The sequence below is a fragment of the Pteropus vampyrus genome, unplaced genomic scaffold, assembly GCF_000151845.1.
Source record: "Pteropus vampyrus isolate Shadow unplaced genomic scaffold, Pvam_2.0 Scaffold147, whole genome shotgun sequence".
Classification (NCBI taxonomy): Eukaryota; Metazoa; Chordata; class Mammalia; order Chiroptera; family Pteropodidae; genus Pteropus; species Pteropus vampyrus.
Genome location: NW_011888928.1, coordinates 2,793,711 through 2,820,691, shown reverse-complemented (window position 1 = coordinate 2,820,691; position 26,981 = coordinate 2,793,711). Strand labels below are relative to the sequence as shown.

The 26,981-nt window shown below is 47.1% G+C and overlaps 1 protein-coding gene across 1 annotated transcript in view; it reads right to left on the bottom strand.

The window, feature by feature from the left end:
- JPH2 (junctophilin 2) overlaps window positions 1-26,981 on the bottom strand; it is a 56,855-nt gene that overhangs the window by 20,335 nt on the left and 9,539 nt on the right. The window contains exon 2 of the mRNA XM_023536053.1: window positions 13,658-14,447. Within this exon, the coding sequence (XP_023391821.1) occupies window positions 13,658-14,447 (790 nt within the window). The remainder of the gene's footprint in view (window positions 1-13,657; window positions 14,448-26,981) is intronic.

Sequence of the window (26,981 nt, the reverse complement as noted above, 5' to 3'; positions counted from 1 at the left end):
CCAGCTTAGCCTGTGACAAATTCCCTTCTCAAGATCTGCTCTGTGCATTTCCGATGCTCTACCTGGTGGGTCAGAGCTCAGGGGCCCCCACCCTCAGCCAGGGCTCCTGGCAAAGCTATAGCAATTCCTGTCGGGTTGTAGTTTTGGCAGTGGGCTGCCGTGACCTTGAGGTAATACCCCCTTCCCAGATAGGGTTGCATGAGCCAGGCTGATGAGAACAGCGCTTCAACAGTAATGTGATAGCCCCTGCAAAGGATGTGGTTTGGTAAAGGTAGCTTTGGAGATGGATCCCCACTGCAGCCCCTCCCTCCATCCATGGCCCCTCTCCACGTAAAGAGAGACGCTCTCCTTGGTGTGGCTGCTGGGATAATGGAAACACCACTGCAATCCCAGCAGACCTCACTCAGTCTGAGCTCTGGTTCTTCATGCAACAACACCGGAAGGAATCACTGAAGTACGAGCAATAGTTATAATAATAAAAATGACAACTGCCCCTATTGAGTGATTGCTGGGTGCCAGGGATTGTGGTTAGTACTTCATGTGGGTTATCTCATTTTGCCCTTACAAGACCCGCAGCAGTAAATACTATACTAATTTCACCACATTCCACAGCTGGGGAAACCGAGGCTTGGAGAAATGACTTGCCCAAGGAATCAGTGTTGTCTGACTCCAAAATCTGTGCTCTTGATCACTACATGATGTCTGTGCCTCTGTTTCTCCATCTGGAAAATGGAGAAAGTGAGAAGACTTGAGAATGGAGGCTGAGGGAAGGGACTGGAGCCGTTTAGATCAGAAAAAAACTCTTGGGGCTGTTAAGATGACAATCTCCAAATACCTCCAGGGATGTCAGGGGCAGACATGGCTAGCTGCTCACCAAATATCCATTCTCTCCTTCTTCTCCACTAAGAGTACCCTAATCTTGTTTAGAAAAGATCGGTGTCTGGCTAAAAATGTTCACCTCCCAGACTCCTTGCATCTAGAGAAGGCCACATAACTCATCCTGAAGAATGAAATCAAAACCCCTGGGTGGGCTCTACTTCCCCATGAAGAGACGCTGTTGCATTTCGACCTCTGCCCTGCAATGCAGAGGTGAAGTTACGGGCACAGGGGCCATCTTTGGATAAAAGAACAGAAGCCACACTCTAAAGAGAGCAGGAGGGAAAGACAGGTGGAGGGTCCCTCAGGGCATCATGGAGCTGCCGTGACCGCCTTGCACTGCCTCTCTGATCTTATGAGAAGGTAAGTAAGCCCAGTGGTTAATTATGGGTGGATTTTGTTACCTGTAGGGAAGCACAGTTCTAACAGATCCGGTCCCTGAGGGCAGAACTGGGACCAATGCTTAGAAGCTACAGAGAAGCAGAACATTCTTCTGGTTTTAGCAAATCCAAAAGTCAAAGCTGTCCAAAGTCGGCCTGGACTGTCCCAAGAGGTAGTGAGTTTCTCATGCCTGGAGATATAGAAGCAGTACTGAAGGACTGCTTGGCAAGGGTGCTGGCAAAGGCATTCTGACATTGTCTGGGGCTGGACCAAATGGCCTTGCATGCTTTAATCATACCCACTTTAGGAGGTGAGGAAAGGACCCCAGGATCTGTGCCCAGTTATGTGTGGGCGAGACTGTTGTCCTACAATGAATGACCTGCAGGGCCCTACTAAGGCACGTCCACTAGGATTTTGAGCAATGAGGGAAATGGTCTATATCTGTGCCATCCAATACGGTGGCTGTCAGGCACTTGACACGTGGCTCCTGCGACTGAAGAATGGAACTTTTAATTCATTTAATTTCAATTATTTTACATTTAAATTGCCCCATGTGTCTAGAGGGTCCCATGTTGGCATAGTGATCTGTCCCTGCCCCATCCCACACTCTCTCTGTCCTCTTCTGTTGTCCTCCTCTCTCACTCTACATCAGCCATGCTGGTCTCCTCACTGTCCCTAGCATGCCAGACATGTCGTCACCCTGGAACTTTCTCCTTGCTCTGCTCTCTGCTGGGCTGTTCTCCCCTCAGAGGTTCCTGTGGCTAACTCTTTCAGCTCCTTCGTGTCACTTTCTCAACAAGGTCTACCCTGACCATTGATTTAAACAGGCAACTTGCTTCCTACCACATGCTCTGTAATTTATCTATCATGTCTGCTGTGCTGTCTGTCTTCCCAACTAGAATGCAAACTCCATGAAGGCCAGAATCTGTAGGTGTTCTTCCCCAAGAGTCTAGAACACATAGTAGGTGCTCAACAAATATTTGTTGAATGTGTTTGAAGGTGTAAAGGAGTCAAATGAAGCCTCCCATTATGAGATGTCAGAGACCTAACATCAGTCAGTCAGCAACGCTCCCTGACCTTGGCCTCACATATATGTTATGCATTGTGCTAGGTGCCAGTCGCCTGGCAATGAACACAGCAGACAGGGTCTCTATTTTCAAAGGGTGCACATCCTAGCAGAGAAAATAGAATGAATAAAGACAATGGCGGGGGGCGGGGCAGTTGAGGCAGGGGCACACCAGACACCAGATGCCAGGGACACAAAAACAGGAAACCCAGGCTAGAAGGGAGTTCAGAGCTTCCCTGAGGAAGAAACATTTGAACTGGGTGAGGCCTGATGAATGAGATGGTGTTAGCAAGATAAAGAGTAAGGGAAAAGCATTTTGGGCAAATGGAACGGCACGTGCAAAGGATCATGGGTAGGAAAAAGAATGGCCCTTTGGAGGAACTGCAGCTGAAGGTGAGCGGTGTGAGATGAGGCTGGTGTGGTAAGCTGGAGCCAGACAGGAGAGGTCTTATGGGCCAAAGTAAGGAACCTGAAATTTTTCCTAAAGGCAGATACACTTGATGCCCGCATCACAGCTCAATCTACCCCTAATTTCTGTGGAACAGCTATGGAGGGTTGTTCCCCTGGCACTGCCAGTATCCCAGAAAGCTTTCCACTTTCTGCTCAGAGCCTGCTCTGATGCTGCAGGAGGCCCCTTCACCCACACCCCAAGTGCAAGCACACCCAGAAGTATGGGGGAATTTATGCTCCCAGGAAAATCTTCAACAAATGGGAGACTGGAGCAAGTGGATAATGCTTTGCCCACCCTCCCCCCATCCTCCAGGTACACAATCTGGGGAGTGTTCTGTAGCGAGGTCCCAGCCCTGCGACTTGCAGAGATGCCTTGAAAACACACATTTATATTGGCTTTTCCTTCTTCCCTGTCTCACTCTACCCACTCACTTCCTCTTGGCTACTTCTTCCGGGCATCGCCTTCCAAATCAACTTCCTGCACCCAAATCCTTGTCTCAGGCTCTGCTTTCAGGGGAATCCAAACTAAAGACCACATGAAAGTTCTGCTTACCAGAGTGGCATGGTCAGGCTTACATTTTTCAAAGCTCACTTCAGCTGTCGTGTGGATAAGAGTAAAGGACAGAAAGAGGATTGAAGAGCTGGGCGGGGGCCCTGACAATGATACGGTGAGAGAGGCTGGGGGCCGGCACTGGGCTGGTGGCAGTAGAGGCAGAGAGACGAGACTAGAAACAAATAAAGGGCACTTGGTTCCCCCTCAGGACCAGAGGCTCAGTGGGAAGGTGGGGTGACGTGGAGGTTTGGCCTGGGCCTGCCTGGCTGTGCCAACCAGCCTCGCCAAGTTTCATCCCTCAGTCCTGGCCTGGCTCCCAATACTTGTGGCAAAAGTGCTATTTTTAGAGAGCTGGGTGTTTACTTGAAGGATTTGAAGGCTGGGCTTTATTTTTAACTCTTCTCCCAATGGCAGGGCCCCACTGGTATGGACTGAGGAAGTCAAGTGGAAGTTGGACTGGGCTTTGGAAGCTCAGGGGAGAGAAACGGCCTGCACACAGCGGGGAGGATGAAGCTCAGAGGAGGAGCCTGCTGGGCTCTCCATGTTCCGCTCGCTGGAGTCTCGGGGTAAGAAGAATAATGATAAAACTGGCCAAGGACTCTCCTTCCCGAGCACCTACTGAGCTCCAAGACCACACAAAAAGTTCTCTACACACATCATCTCACTTAGTCCTCACCAACACTGGTAAAGTGGGGGTGGGGTGGGGGTGAAGCTGAGATCAGAGAATTTGAAGCCTCACTGTGTCAGTTATTTGGGGACTTTGGGATAGTGTCCTCATCTGTAAAATGGGTTAATATAATAAATGGCACCTCCCTCACGAGGATTAAGTGAGATGATGCAATAAAGGGAATTAGCACAGGTCTGGCACTCGGTAGAGAGAGCAGGGCACTGGGCTGGACCAGGCCCTGTCCTAAGCACTTAACCCACTCATATGCCCCAGGAGGTGGGTTTTCTCATGATCCCCATCTTAGAGATGAAGAAACGGAGATATAAAAAGTTTAGGAGGAAGTCATTTGCCCCTGAAGCCACCAAGTGTCCAGGACCGGAACCCAGGCATCCTGGCTCTGAGTCTGAGCCCTTGAGCCCTTACTGATGGCAGTCACCATCATTCTCGTTATTACCGATATTCCAACACCTCTGTCTGGGCCCTTCTGGCATTAATCCCTGAGTCCTTGGCACTGCTTGGGGCCACGCATTGGCTTCACATGGTTGGACCTTTCACTGGGATGTGGGGAAACCCTGGCATTGGGGACAACGGGTATTTTTCTCACAAAGGTGCAGGCTGTTAGGCTGTCTGTTCTGCCTTTGCTTTTTCGGTTTAGAAATCCAGCTGGAGAGGCTTTGGAGCTGGACCATAGCACAGTTAATAAGGTTGGGGGTCGGGGAGAGAAAACGTTCTACCTCTCAGAACTCTGTCCCCTTCCTAGTTGATTTAGTAAATGTGACCCAGATGCCAACCCAGGTTGCATAAGAGCCCTGTGGCCACGCTGTTCTCTCTGCTGTGCCCTTGAGTTGCTGGTCCTTTCTAGGCCTCACTTTCTCCATCTGTGAAATGAGCACACTGGGCTGCATCCTCCTGAAGGTGCCTTCCAGCTCTGACCGGCTTCTTCCGGGGACCGATGGGAGCTCATGGAATCTTTTCTCTGGTTCTCCACTCTCCAAGCTCGGGAGGCCTGGCTCCCCCAAACACGTTGCCTTTATATTTGAACATCTCCCTGCTGCCAAGCTCTCTCTCTCCCCAGACCTCTCAGCTCACAGCGGAGTCACAGCTACCTCGTGTATGTCACAAGAGTCTGGCTCTGACAACTGGGACATTCTACTCGCCCAGGTCTTCAGTCTCTGGGAGCAAAAGGATTTTGTCCATCTGGTAATTCTCACAGGAGGGATGTAATGGAGGGCAGGAGTCTGGGATTGGGGACTCTTCCAATGTTTCAAGGCTGTCCCTGGGGAGTTTAATCCCCCTTAGCGGAACCCCATACCCAAGAATCTCAGGTGGAGAGCCGGGAACACGGAGAATAAGAGTAAACTTTTGCCTCCATGGGTGTGGGCAGTCAAAGGTCATCACTGGGTTAATGGAACACCTCATTGTCCTCAAACAATCTGTCAAAGATGCCAAAGACTGATAATACACAGTGTTGGCAAAGGTGTGATAAAAACTGCCCTCTTTTACAGGATTGTGTGTGTGTACATGTGTGTATGTTGGGGGCAGGTAGGTTATAAATTAGGTGCCTCCTTTGGGAGGTTAACTGAGGTTCTGATAATAATTAAAATGCAGATTGTTTTTGACTCAGCAATTCTACTTCTAGAAATTTAACTCAAAAAGTAGATCTGTGGAAGCCGAGACAGGCAGAGATGTGGGGATCCCTCAGCTGTCTTAAACTTGCATCTTTTACAATAGTTATTATTTTAAATACCTATTGAACATATGCTGAGGGGAGCATTACAAAAGGGTAGTTTGGAGTTTTGCTCGTTTGTATTAACCCACTCAATGGTAGTGTTGACCTTGTCAGGAGAGAGACCACTAAATTTACATTGTGACAGTGAAGGTCAGGACTCAGTCCCTTGTAAAGACCTGGGTTAATCGGCATTATATTTCCAATGTGTTCCAGTGATGCTTGATGGTGTCTGATAGGACAAGGTGCCTGGCTGAGCCATCCCTTTAACCAGCTCCATGAGCAAGAATATGAGCTAGATATTCACCGAAGCCTCATTTGTAGTCATGAAAACATGAAATAGTTTCAATCTCCATCAAGAGAGATCTGGTTAAATAAATCATGACACATCCGAACTATGAAATATTACGCAACTGTTAAAAAGAATAAGGCAGATCTACGTGCATAAAAGAAAAAGATCTCCAAACACGGCAAGTCAAAAAAAGCAAGCTACACAACATTATGTAGGTAGTCTGGTTGTGGGGGGAAAAACCCCACAATAGCTAAATGGAAGAATGCTCTAAGCGCATTATTAGCAATGGTTTCTTTAGAGGTGCGTCTAAAGGTGGAGATAGGAAAGATTTTATTAGTTTTTGACGATTGTGAATTTCCCTAAAGTTTAACCAGGATATTGTACTGAACAATATAAAAGAAAGAAAAAGAAAAGAAAGAAAAGCAACACAGAGAGAAAGGGAGGAGCTGACTGAATCTGAGTGGCAGAGCACTCAGTGTAGTGGCTGAGAACATAAACTCTGAGGCCAGAATCTCGGTTCTAGCAATTGCTAGCTGTGTGACCTGGGATATGTTTTAAAAGTCTCTATGTGCCGTAGTTAGAATTAGATGAGTGAATTCAGCTGAGCACTGAGACTAGTATATCTGAAGCTCTTTAACCTGGAGTTCAAAGCCCGTCCTAACCTGGCCCAGCCTCATCTCTAATCTCTTAGCCCAACCATCCCAGCATTCGCAATGACTCACCGCTCCCAAAATACACCACACACGTTCCTACCTCCGTGCCTCTACCTGGAATGACCTTTCTCTCTCTCTTCTCCAATTGGCAAACTCCCAATCAGTGTCACCCGCCACCTGCAGGGAGCTTTGCCAAACCACTCCTGGGGCAGTCAGTGACTCTGCTCCTGCCTTCCCTTAACCCACCACTGATGACGTTGACCCCTGTCTGCCTTCACCACTAAGCCGGGAGTCCCCCAGGATGCTGACCACGCCGATCCACAGGGTGTCCAGTGCTCCAGCACAAGCCTGGCACAGAGTGAGTGCTAACCAAAGTTTGGGCGGTGGGTGGTGGGGGGAACAGCCAAAGGTCAGATCACGGTTAAGAGCATTCTAGAACCAGGTCTCCTGGCTCTGGAGTCTCAACTCCGAACTCTGCCATTACTCAGCTGAATGACCTTGTTTGAGATACTTAACCTGTCTGTGCCTCAGTTTCCCCATCTGTGAAATGGGAATAATAGTACCTTCCTCAGAGTTGTTTTGAGGATTAAATAAGTTAAATACGTGAGGTACTTAGAATCTTGCCTGGAGCCCAGAAATAAGGACTATATGAATGTTCGCTAAATAAAATCAAATAAACAGGACACGGGCAATTAGCAAGACTCACCCTCAGACCCAGTCTAGGGCCAGGCCCTCTTCCCCCTGGGTGGTCCACATATCCTGGTGCTGCTGGAAATGCTGGCAGTGCAGGTCACAGCTTGAAATGGCACCCTTCCGCCCTTCTTGCTAGTCAGGAGCAAACCTTGCTCAGGTGCTGAGGAGTCTTTCACACCTGTCAATCTCTTGCCAATGTCTCTTTTTATCAAAAAAAGATCAGGCTTCGGGCTCATGTGCCTTCGGAATTAGTAGTTTGACCTCAGACTTTAATAACATTGTTGTTTTCTGAACTTCCTGAGATATTGGTCTCCCATTTTCAACAGTGACTCCAATGTCTTTCTTTTTTCAATAAATGTACATAAGTATTTTTAAGTAAATTGATTTAAAGCTAGAGATTAAAAGGGTAAGTAGAGATGGTACAGGGATGTAGCAAAAATTGGGGTTGTGGCCTACAGAAATGCAAGTTTGCAAAACAGAGGTGTGGGGATGGTAGAGAAGACAGGGCCTTCCCTCGGGGCAATTTCATTCTCAGGGGAGACTCTCAGATCGGTACAGAATGACATATGATTAATAACAACAGCTTATACCTCCCTGCATGCTTTCAAAGCACAGGCCCTTTACATGGACTATTTCTTTTATTCTCCACAACAACACATTGAGGGAGAAATTACTGTAATTCCTATTTGAGGAATAAAGAGGAAAGTGAGGCCCAGAGAGGTGGGGCAACTCGCCTAAGGTCACATAGCTTATAAGAAGCTGAACTCAGATTTAAACCTGGGTCTGTCCAATGCCACAGCCCAAGCTCTTATGGCTACTGTATCACAGTTACTGAGAAATTCACCTCCCAGTAACTCAGAAAGCCAGCTCTAACCCCTGTATTCAATTAGGGAATTTCCTGGGAAGGAGATGGGGGTGGGGATGGGGGAGCAGAAGACAGGCCAGTTGAGGGGACCCTGCCTTCAGGGCCCCATTGATGCCACCTTGGTACAAAACCTAAGATGTTCTGAACCTCACTCCCTGGGGCAGCTGAGAACTCCTGCAGGCCAGCTCTGCCTCTGCTGCCGGGACAAGCAAGAAGAATACTAGACAATGACAGTAACAATTCACATTTTTTGAGTGTTTCCTGCTTCCAGCCCTGTGCAGAGGGCTTCATATACAGTCTCTGGTTTAACTCTTGTGAAAACATTTCGAGGTAGGTATCATCATTCTCTTTTCAGAGACTAGCGAATCGAAGTCTGGAGAGAAGACAAGATATGGTAAGCGAGAGGCAGAGCCAAAGCCCCACTCTTAACCACTCACTGTGCTCCTTCCAGATGAGAGCCATTCATCAGGGCGTTGGCATGACAACCAGAAAAGTTTAGACACCTCCCCAAACATCCCAGCTTCTTTCCATGGCCCAGTATCCATGACCTTAAAAGGCGTTACCAAAAGAGTTCTTAGCCACGAAATCTGAAGACATGAGGCTACTTCCCCATCAACCACTTAGTGACTGTGGGTATCTCTTTGTCCTTTTCTGGACCTTGATTTCCCCATCTGGTCAGTGAAGGAGATGGACTATCTCGTAGGGCCCTGAACGGGTCTAGAGCAACCTCATCCAATAAAAGTATAACGTCAGTCACACATTTAATTTTTTAATTTCCCAGTGACCACATTCAGAAAAGTACAAAGAAAAAAGTGCAATGAATTATAATAATCTAACCCAGTGTATCTAAAATATAATCATTTCGACATGTAATCAATATGAAAATTATTCATAGGTTACTTTCGATTCTTTTCTTACTAAGTCTTCAAAAGCCAGTGTGTTTCACACTTACAGCACATCTCAATTCAGATCGACCACATTTCAAGAGCTCAACGGCCACATACAGCTCGCGGCTACCATATTGGACAGCACGGTCCAGAATCTTTTTCAATCCTTAGCCCACTTTAGAGGGACAAGACATCTTGGCTTCCTCCCTTCCTTCTGTCCTGATCCTCTGTGGCCCAATTACTCACCAAAGTCCTCGGGAGGGAGACAACCCTGTGTTTCCTCCTAACCCAAAGATTCCCTTAATTGGAAATTCAGTCTGAGCTTAAAACCCAGCCAGGCAGCCACCTCCCACACGGCACCAGCCCTGTGGGCTCACAGGAAGTATTCCTCAGACACACGAGGGATCCAAATGTCCCCTGTGCTCCCCTCCCGGTAGCACAATGTGGAGCCAACAGGGTACCACCTTCTTACTCCGGAGCCTCGGTTCCCAGCTTGGGCCTAACAGCCTTCCCAGGAGCTCACATTCACATTCAAGGGCACAGGGCTCAGCAGGAAGGACAAGGAGGGCAGAGAAAGCAAAGGGGCAGAGAAGGGCAGCATTTTGCCCCCAGCAGGGGAGAGCTTGGGGAAATCCCTCCTTATTCCCAAGCTTCCATTTCCTCGACTTTAAAATCAAACATGTTAGAAGATGATAATGACCGCTTTTACTGCTGGCCACTCTGTGCCAGGCATTTTATAGGCATTAGCTCATCTACTCCTCAGAACAACCCAAAGAAGAAAGAGGATCCAAGATTCAGAGTGGTGAAGCCACTTGGGCGAGGTCACACAGCTCTTCAGTAGATGAACCAGAATTCTAATTCATAATTTTCTGACTCAAGAGCCTAAGCTCTTACCTACTCTAAGCTCTGCCATATCCCAGGGTGGCCCGTTGTAACTATATACACTTGGCAAAATAATTTTAAATGTTCCCTTTGAAAGAAAGGACAAATCTCCTTACAGAAGAATTCCAAATATGTCAACACTCCCCACCCCAAAGGTGGAGCTTAATTCCAGACCCTTCTCCATCTTGGGCATAGGCTGAAATTAACATCTGGATTCCAAAAAAAAAAACAAAGTATGAAAAGGAGAAAATGGTAACTTTACAGCAGAGAAACTTGGCAGACACCACCTTAACCAAGTGATCAAGGTTAACGTCACTGGTGACAAGTCATGCTGATCATGTGCCCCTGATATGACGCAATGAGAAGAGCACTTTACCCGTGTGGTTTTCTTCCTCAAAACCTATAACCTCAGTCTAATTATGAGAAAAATATCAGATAACCCGAACTGAGGGACATTCTACAAAATACATGACCAGTACGCCTCAAAACTGTCAAGGTCATGAATAAGGCAGAACTGTCATGAGCAGAGGACACTAGGAAGACTTGACAAGTACGTGCAATATGGGATCTTGGAGGGGATCCTGGGACAGAAAAAGGACTCCAGTGGAAGAACTAGTAAAATTCAAACAAATATATTTGACAAACATATTATTGCCATGTAAGAAGTTAACATTAGGAGAAACTGGGCAGGGAATATATGGGAACCCTCTGAACTATCTTTGCAATTTTTCTATCAATCTCAAATTATTCGAACCTATGAGTTTTGTTTTTTTAAACGTGCCCCCTTTAACTCATACAAGTGTCCAGGTTTGGACAATTAAAAAACAAGATCACCTGGACCTAGGCCTGGCTTTGCCCCTGACCAAGAAGTCTTAAAAAAATTACCCATACCATCATCATCTCAACGATACTCACGGCACGCACATTCACAGCAATTTAAAGTTTACAAAGTTTAAAGATAGCAAGATGTGCTGGTTAAAGCTTTGGAATCAGAAAGCTAGGGGCTGACGCCCTGGTTCTCCCACTTGCTTGCCAGGTGGTCTTGGCATATTACATTCTTTCTCTGGGTCTCAGGTTCCACATCTGTAAAATGAATTCATCGAATGACAACCAGGACAAGTAAGGCTTATTGAGCCTTTACTAGGTGTCCAGTACTACAACGGATACTGTGATATGTCACCCAGTTTCCCCTTCAGGATTGAAAGACTTATCTCTACACCACCCCCCACCACCATGCTCAGAGTGCTGCCGGCTGTCAGCCTTGTCTAGGGATTGCCCTTGGCTGAAGAGGACCGTCCAGCCCCAGGTCATGCCCCTTTTTGGAGAGTAGCCTGCATCTACTGCAGAGGATATAAAGGTCCGGTTCACTCACCTCAACTTGGACAACCCCGAAGCTCATCTCCACTGCAGCACACCCTTGTGGTCTGCTGAGGCACTGCTGGAGACTGCACTATGGCCCACCTCACTCTGCCATAGCGCAGTCCTGCTTCCTTTCCTTCCCCACAAGTGTTGATACTGAGAGCACTCTGCAGAAACTTCCTGCACACTAATTCCCATCTCAAAGACAGTGTCACAGAAAACTTGCCCCACAATCGGACTGAATCACTGGATCTGCACTATCTTTCTTGACCTTCAGACCAAGCCTACTATAATAGATGACACAGTTGATGTTGAAGAAGAAAACCAATTTGGCCAAGAACATACAACTAAGAAACAGTGACTCCACTGATGGGGAAACTGAAGCTTACGCAGGCAAAATGATTTGCCAGGTCTCTGAGCTAAAAGATGGTAGAGCCAAGATTTGGCCCTAGGTTTGCATAATTCTAAGGACCACAGTGCCACAGCCTCTAGCCCAGGCCATTCAGAGCAACCAGCAGGATTGCTATAGGCACCAGGACAAGCAAGTGCCTTTACCATTGTCCTGCCACATCACCGCTGTCCCCGAAGCTCACTCCACATTAGCAAAAAGGGAATAATAACAGTACCTACCTCATTAAAAACTTGTAAAGATTAAAGGAGTTCAGATGTATAAAGACCTCAGAATGGTGACTGGCACGTACGGTGCCCTCTATAACTGGTAGGTTAAAAACAAATCACGTAAGCAGCGTAGAGTTGCTGTGAGACGTTCTGAGAAGCCAACGCGCTGAGTGAGAGATGGCCTGTGACAGGAGGCTGGGCCTCATCAGCTTTCAAAGTGGGTAAGACTTGACCTGAGCTCTGAAGGAGGAGTAGGAATTAAGGGAGCAATAAGAAGAAGGAAGAGAAGTCCAGGCAGAGGAACCAGAAGGAAACAAAGCCCTCTGGCAAGAGAACTAATTAAAGATGATACGAGGCCAGCATGACTAGCACAGAGAAAAAAATCCAGGTCCGGGGCAAGAGTGGTAAAAAATGAGGCTGCATAGGAAGGTAAGAATCAGATTATAAAGGGCCACTTACTACCTGAGTGATTCGGGACAAGTCCCTTTATCTCTCAGAGCCTCATTTGGCTCATCTGTAAAATGAAAATAGAAATTGTATGAATCTTATAAGGTCCTTAAGGAGATTGAATTAGCCAATATTTGTAAACCATTTAAAATAGTGCTATGCACGCAGTAGGTGCTATAAATGTTTGAAGACAACATTAAAACTTTTCCTGAAGTACAATGAGAAGACATAAAGGCATCTGAATATGGATTAAAGGGTGAGTGCTGAATGGATGGGAGGGTAGATGGATGCAGGGCTGGTAGGTGGGTAGGTGGGAATAGTTAAGTAAATGGAACAGTGCATGGATTGATGGATGGAAGTATGGTTGAGTGAAGGAGGAGCTTGAATGGATGGATGATGGATAAGTGGTTGGGTGATTGGGTAGGTGAGTGTGAGCGGATACCGTTTCAGTGGATGGAAGCATGGTAGGATGGGTGGCTTGATAGATGGAAATGGTTGAGTGAATGTGCGTGGTTGATGGATGAAGGAATGGATGAGTGGTTGAAGGGCGTCTGGATGTTTGGACAGTATCTGGGTGGGTGGGCGGTTGGTTGGTTAGATGGATGATTGGATGGTTAGTTGGGTAAAGGGATGGAAAGTTGAACAGGTCGATGGGGGTAGATGAGGAAATGATTGGGTGGATGGGTGATCAGATGTTAGACACGCTGAGTGACTGAAGGTGGCTGGATAGAGGTGTTCAGTGATAGAGGGACTGTTCAGGTATGTAGTAGAGAAGTTAGATGAATGAAAGGGTTGGGTGAATGGATGGATGACTGGATGGTTGAATGGGTAGTTGGATAGATCATTTTGAAGGAGAGATGGTTGTTCAGGTGGCTATTAGAAAGGTTGGGTGAATAGAAGGGTCAAGTGTATGGAGGAGTTGGTGAATGAGTGGACGGATGGATGGATGGATGGATGGATGGATGGATGGATGGATGGATGGATGAATGGATGGATGGATGCGTGGATGGATGGATGGATGGATGGATGGATGGATGGATGGATGGATGCGTGGATGGATGGATGAGCAGGGGACACCGGATCCTGAAATGCCTGCAATCAATCCTCTAAGGGTCATGGAGGAACCATTGATGGTTAAAGAAGCAGAAACCAGGTTGGAGATAGGGCCTCCTAGGTGGCCCGGTCCCAGAACCTCTTCCCTGAGAGGGCTCATCCCATCCGTGCCCACCCCGGGGGTCCTACCTGGAGGCGGCGATCTCTGCCTTCTGGCGCGCTATGGCGGCGGCGCGCTGGGCGCCCTCCATACTGTGCTCCACCTTCTGGCGGACCTTGCTGCTCTTGAGTGGCAGCACGCGGCGCTTGGTGCCTTTGACCAGCACGTTGTGGCGGTATTTGCCCTCTTCGCGGTGGCCGTCGGGCAGCGTGGTGCAGCCGTAACCGTGGCGCAGGTTGTCCAGCCACTCGCCCTCATAGCGGAGGCCGCTGGAGCGCTCGCTGACGCCGAAGCCCGAGCGCTTGTCGTTCTTCCACTCGCCCATGTAGGTCTCGGTGGTGGTGGCGTCGATGTCGGCCTCGAAGGGCGCGGCGTCGTCGGCGCCCTCGGCGCCCTCGCCCAGGCTGGTGGTAGAGGCAGCATCGCTGGCGCCCGAGCTGAGGTCACTCTTGAGAAAGCTGACGCGACTCCGCTGGCTGCCCAGGGACGTGCGCGACTCGGCCCTCCGCAGCTTGCCCAGCAGCGCGCCCCGCTGGAAGAGGCCTCCGCCCTTGGGCGCCCGCGCGGCCGCCTCGGCGTTGGCCAGCAGGCTGAGCGCGAAGCCGCCGCGCGGGATGGCGGGCGAGGGCAGCGGCGGGCCGTCCGAAGCCGGAGAGGCGGGCGAGTCCGGGGCCACTGTGCCGTTGCTGTGCTCGCTGCGTAGGGACGAGAGCGACGTGCGCAGCGGCGAGCGCACCACCACGGCCATCCCGTAGGGCACACTCTGGCGCACCCCGTAGCCATGGCGCATGCCGTTCGTGAACTGGCCTTGGTACGTCCCTGCGGGTGAGGAAAGGGCACGTCAGTGGGCAGTACGACGGGCCCCTGCACAGTGACTTGGGTGTGCCAGGGCAGGAGTAGGCAAGGCCATTTGAGGGGCAAGGGGCTCCAAGTTATGGAAGCAAGCAAGGTCCCAAGGGTGTGAGGTTACGTGAGTGTGCAAGAACATAAGTAGGCAAGCCAGAAGGCGTTTACATGGTGGTGTAAATATTTCTGTTGATGGGAGCATGACATGGTCACAGGTGTGCAAGATCGAGTGAGGTTGTATGAGTCAGAGCATCAATGTGTGAAGTTATGAGAGCAGGTAGGGCCCTAGGAATGTGCGAGGTTAAACGAGTGTGCAAGAACACTAATGAAAACGCTGGAAGGAGTTTACATGATGGTATAAATATTTCTGTTGGTGGAAACACGCCAAGGTTTTTAGTGTGCAAAACAGAGCAAGCGAGTCAGTTTTAAGTGTGACGTTGTATGAGCAGGTGAGGTTCCCTGAGTGTGCATTTAAATGACTGTGCACAGATTTTGAATCACACAAGAATGTAAGTGGGCAAGCAGTGAATTTATGTAGTAAAGTGAATATTTGCATTTGTGGGGGTATGCGAGGCAGTAGGAACAGGAAGAAGCATGAGTGAACGGGCAATGCGTACACGGAGATCATCTGAACATGTCATAATAGGGTGCAACATAAGCTTATGTTAGCATTTGAGGTCTTGAGTGTGTGAGGAAAGGCAATTGAGTGAGGATGCAAGATCGTTAGAGGGTAAGTGTGTAAATTTGTGTAGCAGGCAAGGCTCTGTCTATATATAAGGTTAGATGCATGTGCGTGGTTATAGTGTGCAAGGTGATGTGAATATCCGAGCTCATGAATGAATAAGGCAATAAGTTTGCATGATAGGGTGAACGTTGGAGAACCTGGGGCTGTGTTGAAAAGCATGAAAGAGTATATATTTGTGCAAGGCCATGTGTATAGAAGACTTTTATGGGCATGCATATCAGTGTCTTTTGACTATAAGAGATCATGAGTGTGCAATGCAGTGTGTACACAGTGGGGTGAGTGCCCACTGGAGGCGACATTATGGATGTGTGTAAGAAGTTCTGAGTGTGTCAGGCCATTTGAGTATTAAAGCACAAAGTCACATGAGGCATTCTAAGAAAAATGAGTGTGTGAGGTTGTCAGCATTAGTGAAACTGAGACCATGTAAGACCACGTGTATGCAGGATAGTGGCGTATACAAGGAGATGTCAGCAACAAAGGCCTTGCGTGTCCATGGGTAAGCACATGCACTCCTGGGAACAAGGCTCTGTAAGTGCTCCTAACCACTACTGTGTAGAGGTAGCACAGTAGTGGTTAGGAGCACAGACCCCAAAGCTAGGCTGCTGGGTCCACATCCTGCCTCTGCCCTTACTAGCTATGTAATATTGGGCAAGTGACTTAACCTCTCTGTACCTCAGCTTCCTCGTCTGTCAGAGATAATAATCGCCTCTTACCTCAGGGTTGTTTGAGGTTTAAATGACCTAATACTCTGAAAAACTCTGAAAGAAAAGATATATGCGTGATATTGTTGTTCTACAAAGTTGTGCTAATGTGTGAGATCACCGGAATTGTGTGAACAAATTGACACAATATCTCCATACCCCACCTCCAACCTAATGTGCTGACCTCCCCCTGGCTCCATCCAAAACCTCTTCACATCATCCCTGGGTGCTTGTATCATCTGGTGTTTTTATAACTGTCATCTATGTCCGGCTGACCCCCATAAATATATCCTCAACCCCTTCCCCTCCCCTCTGTAGCTCCACATGTCAGCTTGGAGATGGATGCCCCCCAGATGTTACACAGCCATTTCTAGCTCATCATATCCCCTCGCCTCCCACACACCTCTTCCACTTCCTAGGTCTCTCTTTCCCAGGCAGCACCACTGAAAGCCAGTTCTCTGCCTTCATCTTCATGCCTCCAGTATGTAGAACAGTGTCTGGCACAATGAATTGGAGCGTGGCCGGGAGAGGGAATTCAGAGTCTTTGTTTTGAACACATGCTGATACTTTCCCCTGGTTAACCAAAACCACCAAATGATTTTCTCAACAAATCTTGTTCAGGATGGCTGGGTAACTGAACAGCCAGCCAAGGACCCCTAAGCACAATCCGACAGGCACGCTCCCATCCAGGCCTCCGCACAGGCTGTTCCCTCTGCCTGGAACTCTTTTCCTCCAGTAACCTGCAAGTCTTTGCTCAAGGAGCCGTACCCTGACCACCCTATTTAAAATTGCAATCTGCCCGCACCCCCACAAGCACCCAGATATCGCTGATCTACTTTTACTTTATTTCTATAGCATTGATCACCTTCTAACATACCATATGATGTATTTATTATATTTATTGCTTTGCTCCCCCTGCTAGAATAGAAGCTCTATGAGGGCAGGGATCTCTCCTGTTTTGTTCTCCAATGTACCCTCGGCATCTGGAAGAGTGCCTGGTACAAAAAGGTGCTCCACAAATACTCGCTGATTGATCGGCTGAACCTGTCCAGAAACTCCATCTCATTGTTTGACCTTGAGCTTCTCTTTCCATCTTAAGGCCTCCATGGCCCCATCGGTAAATGACTTGTTGGATATGAAGCAAATCAAGGTTTGGCTTAACTTTGACACATAGGGCTTGTAGAAATGGGGGCACTGTGACTCTGGAAGGGAAGGACAGCACATCCTCATGACTCCACACTGCCCAATCCCTCCCAGCACAGGCTGCTCCAACTCAGGCCCCCACTCCTACCTCGCCCTGGCCTTTTCACCATGAAGGGCCCTGTTGAGGACCATGCACAGTGCCAAAGGCTCACTTAAACCTCTCAACAGTCTTGTGAGGTGGGTCCCATGGTGATGCTCATTTACAAGAGAGGAAGTCAGTGGTCTGAGAGGTTAAGCGACTTGACCAGGAAAGTAGGAAATAAACTCAAACCTGATGCCCAAAGCTCATGCTCTGAGTCCACTGTTCTCAACCCTGACTGCCACATTAGACACTCTAAAAATAAAATAGAGATCCTTAGGCCTCATCACCAGAAACTCTGCTTTAATTTGTCAGAGAGGTCTATACCCTCTGTACAGCAGGTAGAAGCAGCCAGGGGTAAGAGGAACATTAGGGCTTCCTCCCTATAATGACCGGCCACAAAAAAAAAAAAAAAAAAACCCAACAGTCATGCAATATCAGCTATAAAAGGGCCAAAGAGAAACGGAGAGAGGCAGAGAAGGGAGAGAGCACTGGGCACGATCTAGTAGAGGAAGATGCAAATATGATCTCAATGTCACAGGGGGATCGATGTTCAGAGAGGTGATGTGACTTGCCCAAAGTCACACAGTGAGGAAGGAGCGGAACTGGGATTTGAACTGAGGCTTGACTCAAGCTGCGGAAGTGGGAAAATGGGATTGTGTGGCAGGTGCAGAGAATGGAGAAATGAGAGTCTGGTGCAAAAGATGAGAAAATGAGGACGTGGGTAGATGGAAAAGTGATATGTTCCATTTCCCAAGTTCATTCACTTGTGGCCACAGTTGCATGGGAGGCAGAAGGACAGAAAGAAACGTGGAGTCAGAGACAAACCGGTTTCAAATATCAGCTAAGGTGGGGAACCTTGGACAAGTTACTTCTGATATTCAATTTCCTCATCTGGAAAATAGAAAAATAATACCTGCTTTCTGGAGTTTTCAGGAAGATTAAAAAAGAGACAAAAAATTGGGACCACCTTAAAAAAGGTCTATCTCTGGTAAATAAACTGTGGTCAACCACTCAGTGAATGCCTGTTATCAGTAAAATGTAGCAGACTGCTCATACACACAACATGGGTGGATATCAAAAAATTCTCAGTGAATGAGGCCAGAGACAAGAGTACAAACCGTATGATTCCAATTGCATGAAAGTCTAGAAAGAACTAACCTATCGTGACAGAAAGCAGATTTGTGGTTACCAGGGGCTGGAGGTGGGAGGGATGCACTGTGAAGGGGACTTTTTGACTTGATGGAAATGTTCCACGTCTTGATTGTGCCAGTGGTTACGTGGGTGCGCACTTGTCAAGACTGTACACTTAAAAGTATACATTGTATTACATGGAAATTATACCTTGATAAAGTTGATTTGATAAGTAAATAAGTAATTTGTAAATAAACTTTTAAGGAAAAAAAAAAAAAATTCAGCACAGAGTCCTGAAGATATTCTTCAGGAAATCCCATCAGCTCTATTTTCCATGTGAGTCTAGAATCCAGCTGCTTCTCACCATCCCCACTGCTACTAACTGGTAGTCTGAGCCACCATGATTTCTCCTGGATTTTCGTGATGGCTGCTACACTGGTCTCTGCTTCTGGCCTTGACCTCTTCTATCTATTCCTAGCATACCAATCAGAGGGACTCTGTTCAAGTATAAGTCAGATCATGACACTGCTGAGCCCCTTCTCACTCGGAGGGAAAGCCGAAGTTCTTAGTCACCCACGAGGCCCTAACTGATCTCATCCCCATCACTCCTTTGTCCTTACTTCCTCCCATTCTCTCCTTTCCCTCACTCTGTTCTAGCCACAAAAGCCTCCTTGCTGTTTCTCCCACATACTAGTCATGGCCCTGCCTCAGGGCCTTTGCACTTGCTGTTCCCTCTGCCTGGAATGCTCTTCCTCCAGAAAGCCTCACGACTCACTCTCTTCACCATCTTCCAGCCTTTATTCAAATGTCATCTCGCTGAAGCCTCCCTGACCATCTTATTTAAAATCATAACCACTACCTGAGGTTTTGTGTCTCCCTTCTTTGCTTTACTTTTCCTCACAGCATATCTACTTTAAGATATATTTTCTTTTTAGTTTCTTTATTGACTATTGCCCTCACTGGAATGTAAGTTCCATAAAGGCAAGAATTTATTCTTTTTTGTTCACTGCTATATTCTCAGTATCTAGGACAGTACCAAGTGGGTACTCAATAAATATTTGTTGAATGAATGAGTGAACAACCTACATTCCAAAACTGTTTATTCTCTCCTTTCTACTCGATCCATCTGAAAACAGCTCTGTGAAAATGACCAGAGAGGTATTTAATGATTTCTATAAGACTCACCTAAGATGACACAGCTAATAAATACACAAGCAGTAAAACTCATATCCATGTCTAACTTTGCTCCTTCAACTAGTCTCAGAAGAAAGAAGAAAAAAAAAAAAACATGAAAAGGGAAAGTGGACAAGCAAGCCAAAAAGATGGAAAACAGAGAAGACATCTAGTCTCTAGGTTGGACAAGTTTGTGAAATTAAATTAACCCATCTACCTTTAGCTTAAATTTGGCATGAGATGGGCTGACATGGTCCCTTTAAGCTCAAGAAAAACTGAGATTGCAACAGGAGAACAGTTCTTGGCCACCAGTTGAAAGGAAATGGCCAGGCTATATTAGGAAACTTATAAGCAAGTGACAAGAGGCACAGACACTCAGAGGAGGCTTGGAGTGATGAGGCCCTGGGAAGGGGGAAAAGCCAAGTACTGGGGCCATCCCCAGTCTGACTCTCTCTAAGACAGGATAGTGCTCCCCAGGGACAGGAAGAACACATTCAAAGAGGGAGAAAAGGACCATGCCCACATATGGCTGAAAGAGGCCCTCTGTGGAAGGAAGTGCCTCCTGACACCCTTTGGGCTGGTCCCCTCACCTGGTCTTGTAAACACTGCAGGGCTTTCCAATGCCCTCAAGGTAAGGAGCAAGATTCTCAGCAGCCTGCAAAGCCTGGCTGCCCCTGCCCACCTCTCCTGACTCATTCTGAACAGCTCTCCAGTCATAGTCACCCTCCCACCTCAGGGCCTTTGCACATGCTTTCCGTCCTCTTCTTGGCATGCTCTTCTCCTTCCTCCTCCAGTTATTCTATACTAAACCAGAAGGGCAACTACAGGGAGAAGGCGATATTCATATTTTATTAAATTTAGGATCCTGGTCGGAAGGATAAGACTGTATTGACCATGGTTATGGCCCTCACCAGCCTTTTACCAGTATCCCAGTAACTCCTAGAGTTTGAACTGCTGGGTCAAGACCTGAATGTGCTTGGCAACCACTGCCAATCACTACTGAGAAGATGTGGGTCCTGCCTCTGGAAGAATGTATCAATCAGAAGATACAGATTCATCAGATGTTTACCGAGGGCTTTCTCAGGCCTGGGAACTGTGCTAGATGCTGGGATCATAGCGGGAATAACCAGACATGGCTCCCACCCTCTTAGAAGCCAAAGTCTGATAGGAAAGGCTTACAGTGAATGAATGATCATAATTATCTAATTGCAATTGGGAAAAGTGCCAAGAAGAATACAAAATGACATGACATCATGTGGCAGAACGCAGGGTGTAGAGTTCAAGAAATCTTCTTGGGTGATGTCACATTTAAGCCAAAGCTTGAATTATCAGTAGAAGTTGGCCAGGGGAGAGTTCTAACCTTAACTCTGACACTGAATAGTTCTAAAACGGGCCTAAATTATTTAAGCCCACTGGGCCTCAGTCTGCCCTTCACTAAAATGGAGGTAATGAGACCTCCTTCGTATGGTTGTTCATTCATTCCTTTGAATTCAACAAGTATTTGTTGTGGATCCCGCGATCTTGATGCTAAGTGCTGGGGATACAGTGGTAAATAAAAAGACGTTGTCCTTGCCCTCAGGGACTTAGAGTCTAGCACCAGGATAGACTAGATTTAATCGACCGTCACGAAAATAAACTGCAGCCACAGCAGTGGTCCAGAGAGCTGATGAGCCAGGTCTTGGGTGGCACCACAGTGGGGTGGGTTGGTTGATCAAAGATTAAGTGAACTACTTGTGATGGCCCTGCTAGGCAGCTAGCATGCAGGAAAAGTGCTCAGTAAAGACTAGATTTCTGACAGGTCAGAGTCTGCTCAGAAAACCTGGCCCAGAAAAGATTAACTAGAAAGATGAAAAGGAGCCAGGTAAGACGGAGAACTCAGAAGGAGAGAATGAGAGCAGCTCCAGCGTTCTGCCTCGGTCGACTTCCTTGCGAGAAAGCAGGCTTATGCCTGGCAAGACCCAGCTTTCCCTGGTCTGGTCACACTCCTGACTCAGGGAGGCCTTGGTGCTTTCATACTTGGGAGGAAAAACATGTGGGGGTCTGTTCGACAGTGAGACCTGCCCCCACACTCCCTAACCATGCATGACAGAGTAGTTTCTGGAAGCCACCCTGCAGGAGAGAGACTATGACTTAATTGATGTGGATACTGGAGACTTTTTAAGCACCGCAGATGATTCTAATATGCTGTAACACCTCCCCACTGACCTCCAATTACCCAACATGCTCTGTTCCTTCTCTCAAATTGTTAACTGAGACCCCCGAGGTTCCCGGCTGGCAGACCATGCTCTAGGAAGTCCACATACTTCTTACCCACATGTGGGTCGTATGTTTACTTAAGATTGTTCCTAACCTGTTTACTTCTGTGCTCATTACTGATATTATGTGGTGTATTAATAGTTATTATCTAAACCAATGGGCTATCAAATTTTAAAAAGGGTTTTATTGCTCTGAAAACAAACTGAGTGCTTTTGGATGTCCATAAAGGAGAATCCCTAAAATATTGCCCTCAAATTCAGTATGAATACCTATAAAAGATTGGTAATGAAGTTATAAAAAATCTCGACATTTCCTACACTCAGATTGTTTGGCAAATGTCTTTAACTTCTCACTCCACTTTAAAGAAACTAACAGAAACTGAAAGTTGTTGATTATATGTTAGAAGAATGCAAGAGAGGCAATGAGAAAGCCATCAGCTCAACCCTAGAAGTCAGGAGAGCAGGTATTGTGCAGATACTGTGGGCTACCCAACAGCAGTTCTCTCCTTTGCTGATAGAACCCCGATTCTGTTCCAGGGTCCAGTCCTCCTCCATGGGACTCAGAGAAAGGTCCAGGGGTAAATCCTGATTGCTCCAAACTGACATCAAGGTCTCTCCATCTTGCCAATGATTGGATCAGATATGAGCATCTGATGAAATTGGGCATTGAGAACTAAGAGGAAGTGAGCCGGAGGGGTGGGGCGAGGGAGGCAGGAAAGAGTTCTTAGCTCCCATAAAGACAACTATGCAGAGAAACATACTCTTTTCTGCTGCTGGATGTTGTTGCATGTGAAGATGACCGCTGGAGCTGTGGCAGCCATTTTGGGACCATGAGGTGAGCTAGCTGAGAACAAAACTGGCACTCTATGGAGAACCTGAATCCTTGTTGATGTTGTTGAGCCTCCAAATTAACCAGTCCTGAGACTGCCCCACCTCCGGATTCCTGTTTATGTGAGATCATAAATATCCTTATTGTTTAAGTCTGTGGTGTTTGATATGGTAGCCACAAGACACGTGGTTATCGAGCACTGAATTTCAAAGAGGAATGTAAAATATCTTACTAATAATTATATATTGGTTAATGTAGAAATCATAATACTTTGGATAAGGTGTTAAATAAAATATATTATTAAAATTAATTTCACCTTTTATAATAACTAGAAAATTTTAAATCACATATGTAGCCCATATTATATTTCTATGGAAAGTGCTGATTTAAGTCATTTGGAGTTAGAATTTTCTGATACCTGCAGACAAAAAAATAAAATAAAATAAAATCCTAACAGATTGTAAGTATTATCGTTCTGATTTTACAGTTGGAAAAATTGAAACAGAATTTACATGACTTGCTCATGATCACACAAGCATAGCAGTTGTTGGAGGTCACAGGCAAGTATCCCAACCAGCGCTTTCTTCTCTGCACTGCTAAGAATCTGCGAACATCCCTTACAAGTTAAAGGTTCAGAAGTCCTCACCCAAACCTCAGCTCTGAAACAAGCATGACCGTTTCGGAAACCCAAGGGAGGTCTAAGAGATCCAGAGTCCACTGTGAGACAGAGAAGAAACATGTGGGCCAGACCAGGGACTCTGCCTCCAAACAGAGAATGGACACTGAGAACACCACCTCCCCTGGCCAGTGACACCTGCCTATTTCTAGGAAACTGTCTGAGGTCCAACCGTCAGTGTCCCTGGAGAACTGAACAGAGACGGCGAGAAAGGAATCAGGTCTAGCCCCTCCCCAGGGGTCCCTACTGCCTGTGGAAGTCCTTAGCTGACAGGCCAGTGTCTTGCTGACCTGGACCCGATTTGCCTTCTCATTTTTGTCTTCCCAAACCTGTCAAAGCCCAGTTTCAAAGCCACCTCCTTCAGGCAACCTCTCCAGGCCACCTTCCTTCCTCCAAACTCTCATTGCTTGAGACGTTCATCACTTCTTACCTCCTATGGCAGCCGTTTTGTCTGCATCTTGCTTATTTTGTCTAACAGCCATCCCTGGTCCTTCTCCACGTCCTCTCTCATAATCTCAGACATTAGCGCAAGTTTGCCAGGCAAGATTACGGAAGCATCATCAACAGATTTCAGACAGGGTTTAAGATAGAGCATGGCAGGTGGGGAAGTGAGCACTAGAGGGTCCAGGGGTTAGTAGCTCCCATACACACATGCCAAAATCAGACCATGTAAACCGGGAATGCACTTTCGGTGAACATGCTTGCCCATGCCACAGACACCCATACAGATCCTCCTGAGTATAGGGTACCCACCCCAGCTTGGCTATAATCCACCTTGATAAAGACCATGGACCCTGTGTCTCGGAGAAAGCAAGTCAAGCCTGAGACATCTTTAGGGGCAAAATAAGGAATAAGGGAAATTGCTTGGGCTTTGGAAACAGATAGATCTGGTTCTGAATATCCCTTTAATTCCGCAGCTCCTCTTTATCTCCACCCATCCATCCAGTCCAGGCCACTTCAGTCCTCCCTGGTCGACTACAACAGCATCTTCCCTGGTCTCCCTCCTCCCCTGATGCCCGATTCAATTCACGCTTCGCTGCCACCAGAGTCATCTCCTTGATAAGATGCAGATCTGATCCAGTTACTCCATTTAAAACCCTGTGATGGCTTCCCAGTGCCTGGAGGGAGGATTGTCTTGGGTCCCTAGGAAACATGCTGAGACTGAGACTGCATGCGAGTGATTTGGGGGGCCATGTTCTCAGGATGAATACCTGTAAGGAAGAAGCAGGATTCAACGGTGGAAGAAGTTGAACAGTTGCAACCGAGGCCTCCGCTGATCCCATGGGGATCTTTGGAGCTGGCCCTTCAGAGTTGACCAAAATCAAAGCAAGGAGGCTGGGTCTTTATACTCCTGTATCTATCACTCATTAGCTGTGAGTTCCCCCCAGAGTGAGGCACCACCCTTTGACAGAAGAAAATGCCCAGCTATGAGCCATGAGCAGTCAATACTCCCAACAGCTAAGGGAATGAGGCCCCTAATCTGAGGGGTGTCCGAGGGTGTCTCGCAGCATCTACCATAGATGACTTCCGAACTCTTCATGGCGACCCTCAAAGCGCTCATGACCTGGGCCCTACCAACCCTCCAGCCTCATCTACCATGCTTTTTCAGTCTCTGTGCTCCAGCCTTTTCTTGAACACAACAGACTCCATTCCCACCTCCAAGGCTTTGCACTTAATGTTCCTTTGGCTCGGCACATTGTGGCTCTCCTGTCACTCAGGTAACCCCTCTTCATCCTTCAGATCTTAGCCTCAACATCACTTCCTTAAGGAAGTCTTCTCCGATTACCCTACCAGGCTAGGTTCCCCATTATCAGCTCATAAACTCTTCTATTTTCCCTTTACATTATTTATTTCATGCTGTAATTAAATAATTATCCGATGCTGGTCTCTGAGGTTAAAATTCATGCTCCTGAGCGAGGTCCTGCCTTGCACACTGCAGCATCTTCAGCAGTCAGTGTGATGACTGGCTCATCTGCATTCAGCAGATACCGTCGAGTGAATGAACAAGTACATGGCCTTGGACAAGTTCTCTTTGAATCTAGCTCCGGTCAGCAACATAAGCATAGCAAGTTTACTTTGCAGAGTTGCTGTGAGTCCTATATAGGTTATCTAGCAGAGATCTCAGACTCTCAACAAATGTCAGTTCCCTTCATTTCGTGGAAAAGGATTGCAGGGTGACCAGTCATCCCAGTTTGCCTGAGACTGAGGATCTCCTGAGATGTGGGCACTTCGGCAAACCTGGGATGGCTGGTCACCCTAAACCTGGGTGAGAAGGAAAAACAGGTATTTCATATTAGCACAATGTTCATTGGTACACTGGTAAAACAGCTGTTTGTGAAAATAAACAACCCTGATTTGGAACATTAGTCAGTTTCCAGCATGGAAATATTTCTACATGGCCAGTCAAGCTACCAACTGTTGAACAATCGGTTTGCAAAATTCCTGAAAATTTGACGATGGGCTCTCATGAGCTGGTAGGAACTGGTGCCAGCACCCCACATTTAATACAAACTCTCATGTTCCTAGTATCTGCAAATGTGCCACACATTCACATACAACCTCAACTTGGGGATAAGTGAGGATAGCTCAGTGCCGAGAAGGTCACAGCTAGAGTGGACCTTGGAGACCATCTAGTTGAAGGCAACAAGTGATCTGTCACATGGGCCACCTTTTTTCTCGCCCTGTGTCTGCAACAGACGTTGCTAATTAATCTGAATATGGCCATGCAGTCTCCCCTCACCATCTCTGCGGGCAGCCACTGTAAGTTAGCTGGTATTGCATATGAGAGAAAATTGATTTAACCTTAGGAGCAAGTGTGATTCAGCCCCCTCACTATACAGAGGAGGAAGCTTGGCAGAGAGAGGTAGAGGGATCCGTCCAAGGCCACACAGCCAGGCAGTACTACTAGCTGGGACTAAAGAACAGATCTCCTGCCTTGTTTGTCCTTTCAATCCTGCCTTGCTTTGAAGAGCTGAATACCCCAGAGTGGGGAGAAATGAAGGGAGATTATTTGGGATCTGAATCCAGATTCTAGAGAATTCTGCTTAGAGCCCCCAAATGCTTTTTGTACCCTGAAGGCTCCTAATCATGTTTGTGTATAAATGTTGTTTATGTGTTGGGGAGGAGGGCACTTTTCAAAAAATTACAAAAGTCATATGTGCTCATTGCATAAAATTCTAACAATAGAGTAGTATTGTAAATAGAAAACCTCAGTATTCTCTCCCCCAGGGCAATGCTGTTGATAATTTAGGGCCTTCTGGACTTTTTTTCTGCTCATTGACAAGCCTATCTAAATAACGAATAGCCTAAAAGGTTAGCTGTTCCCCACTCCACTACCACAGTCACTGAGAACACTGCCTGGCACACATTAAGCACTCAATAAATATTTGTTGAATGGTTTTTGTTCACTTAAAATGTCTTAGATTCCTTTCCATATGAGTGTAGGTGGGACCACTTCTGTCTTTTTAATGGACTCATTCTTGATGGCATGGTTGGACAGTCCCTTTGGGTGAGTATTTAGACTGCACTCAGTTTTCCCCACAACAATCCCAAGGCCTTGCTCTCTCTGGTTGGCCTGCAAGGTAGCACCAAGTCCCTTCCCATGGCTCCCAAATGCTGCCGCCCATCAAAGCTCCACTGTCTCAGGTTTCCCAGGATCAATGCTAGGTGACCCGAAGCAGAGGAGCTGGTGGCATTTGTGACCAGCTCCCAG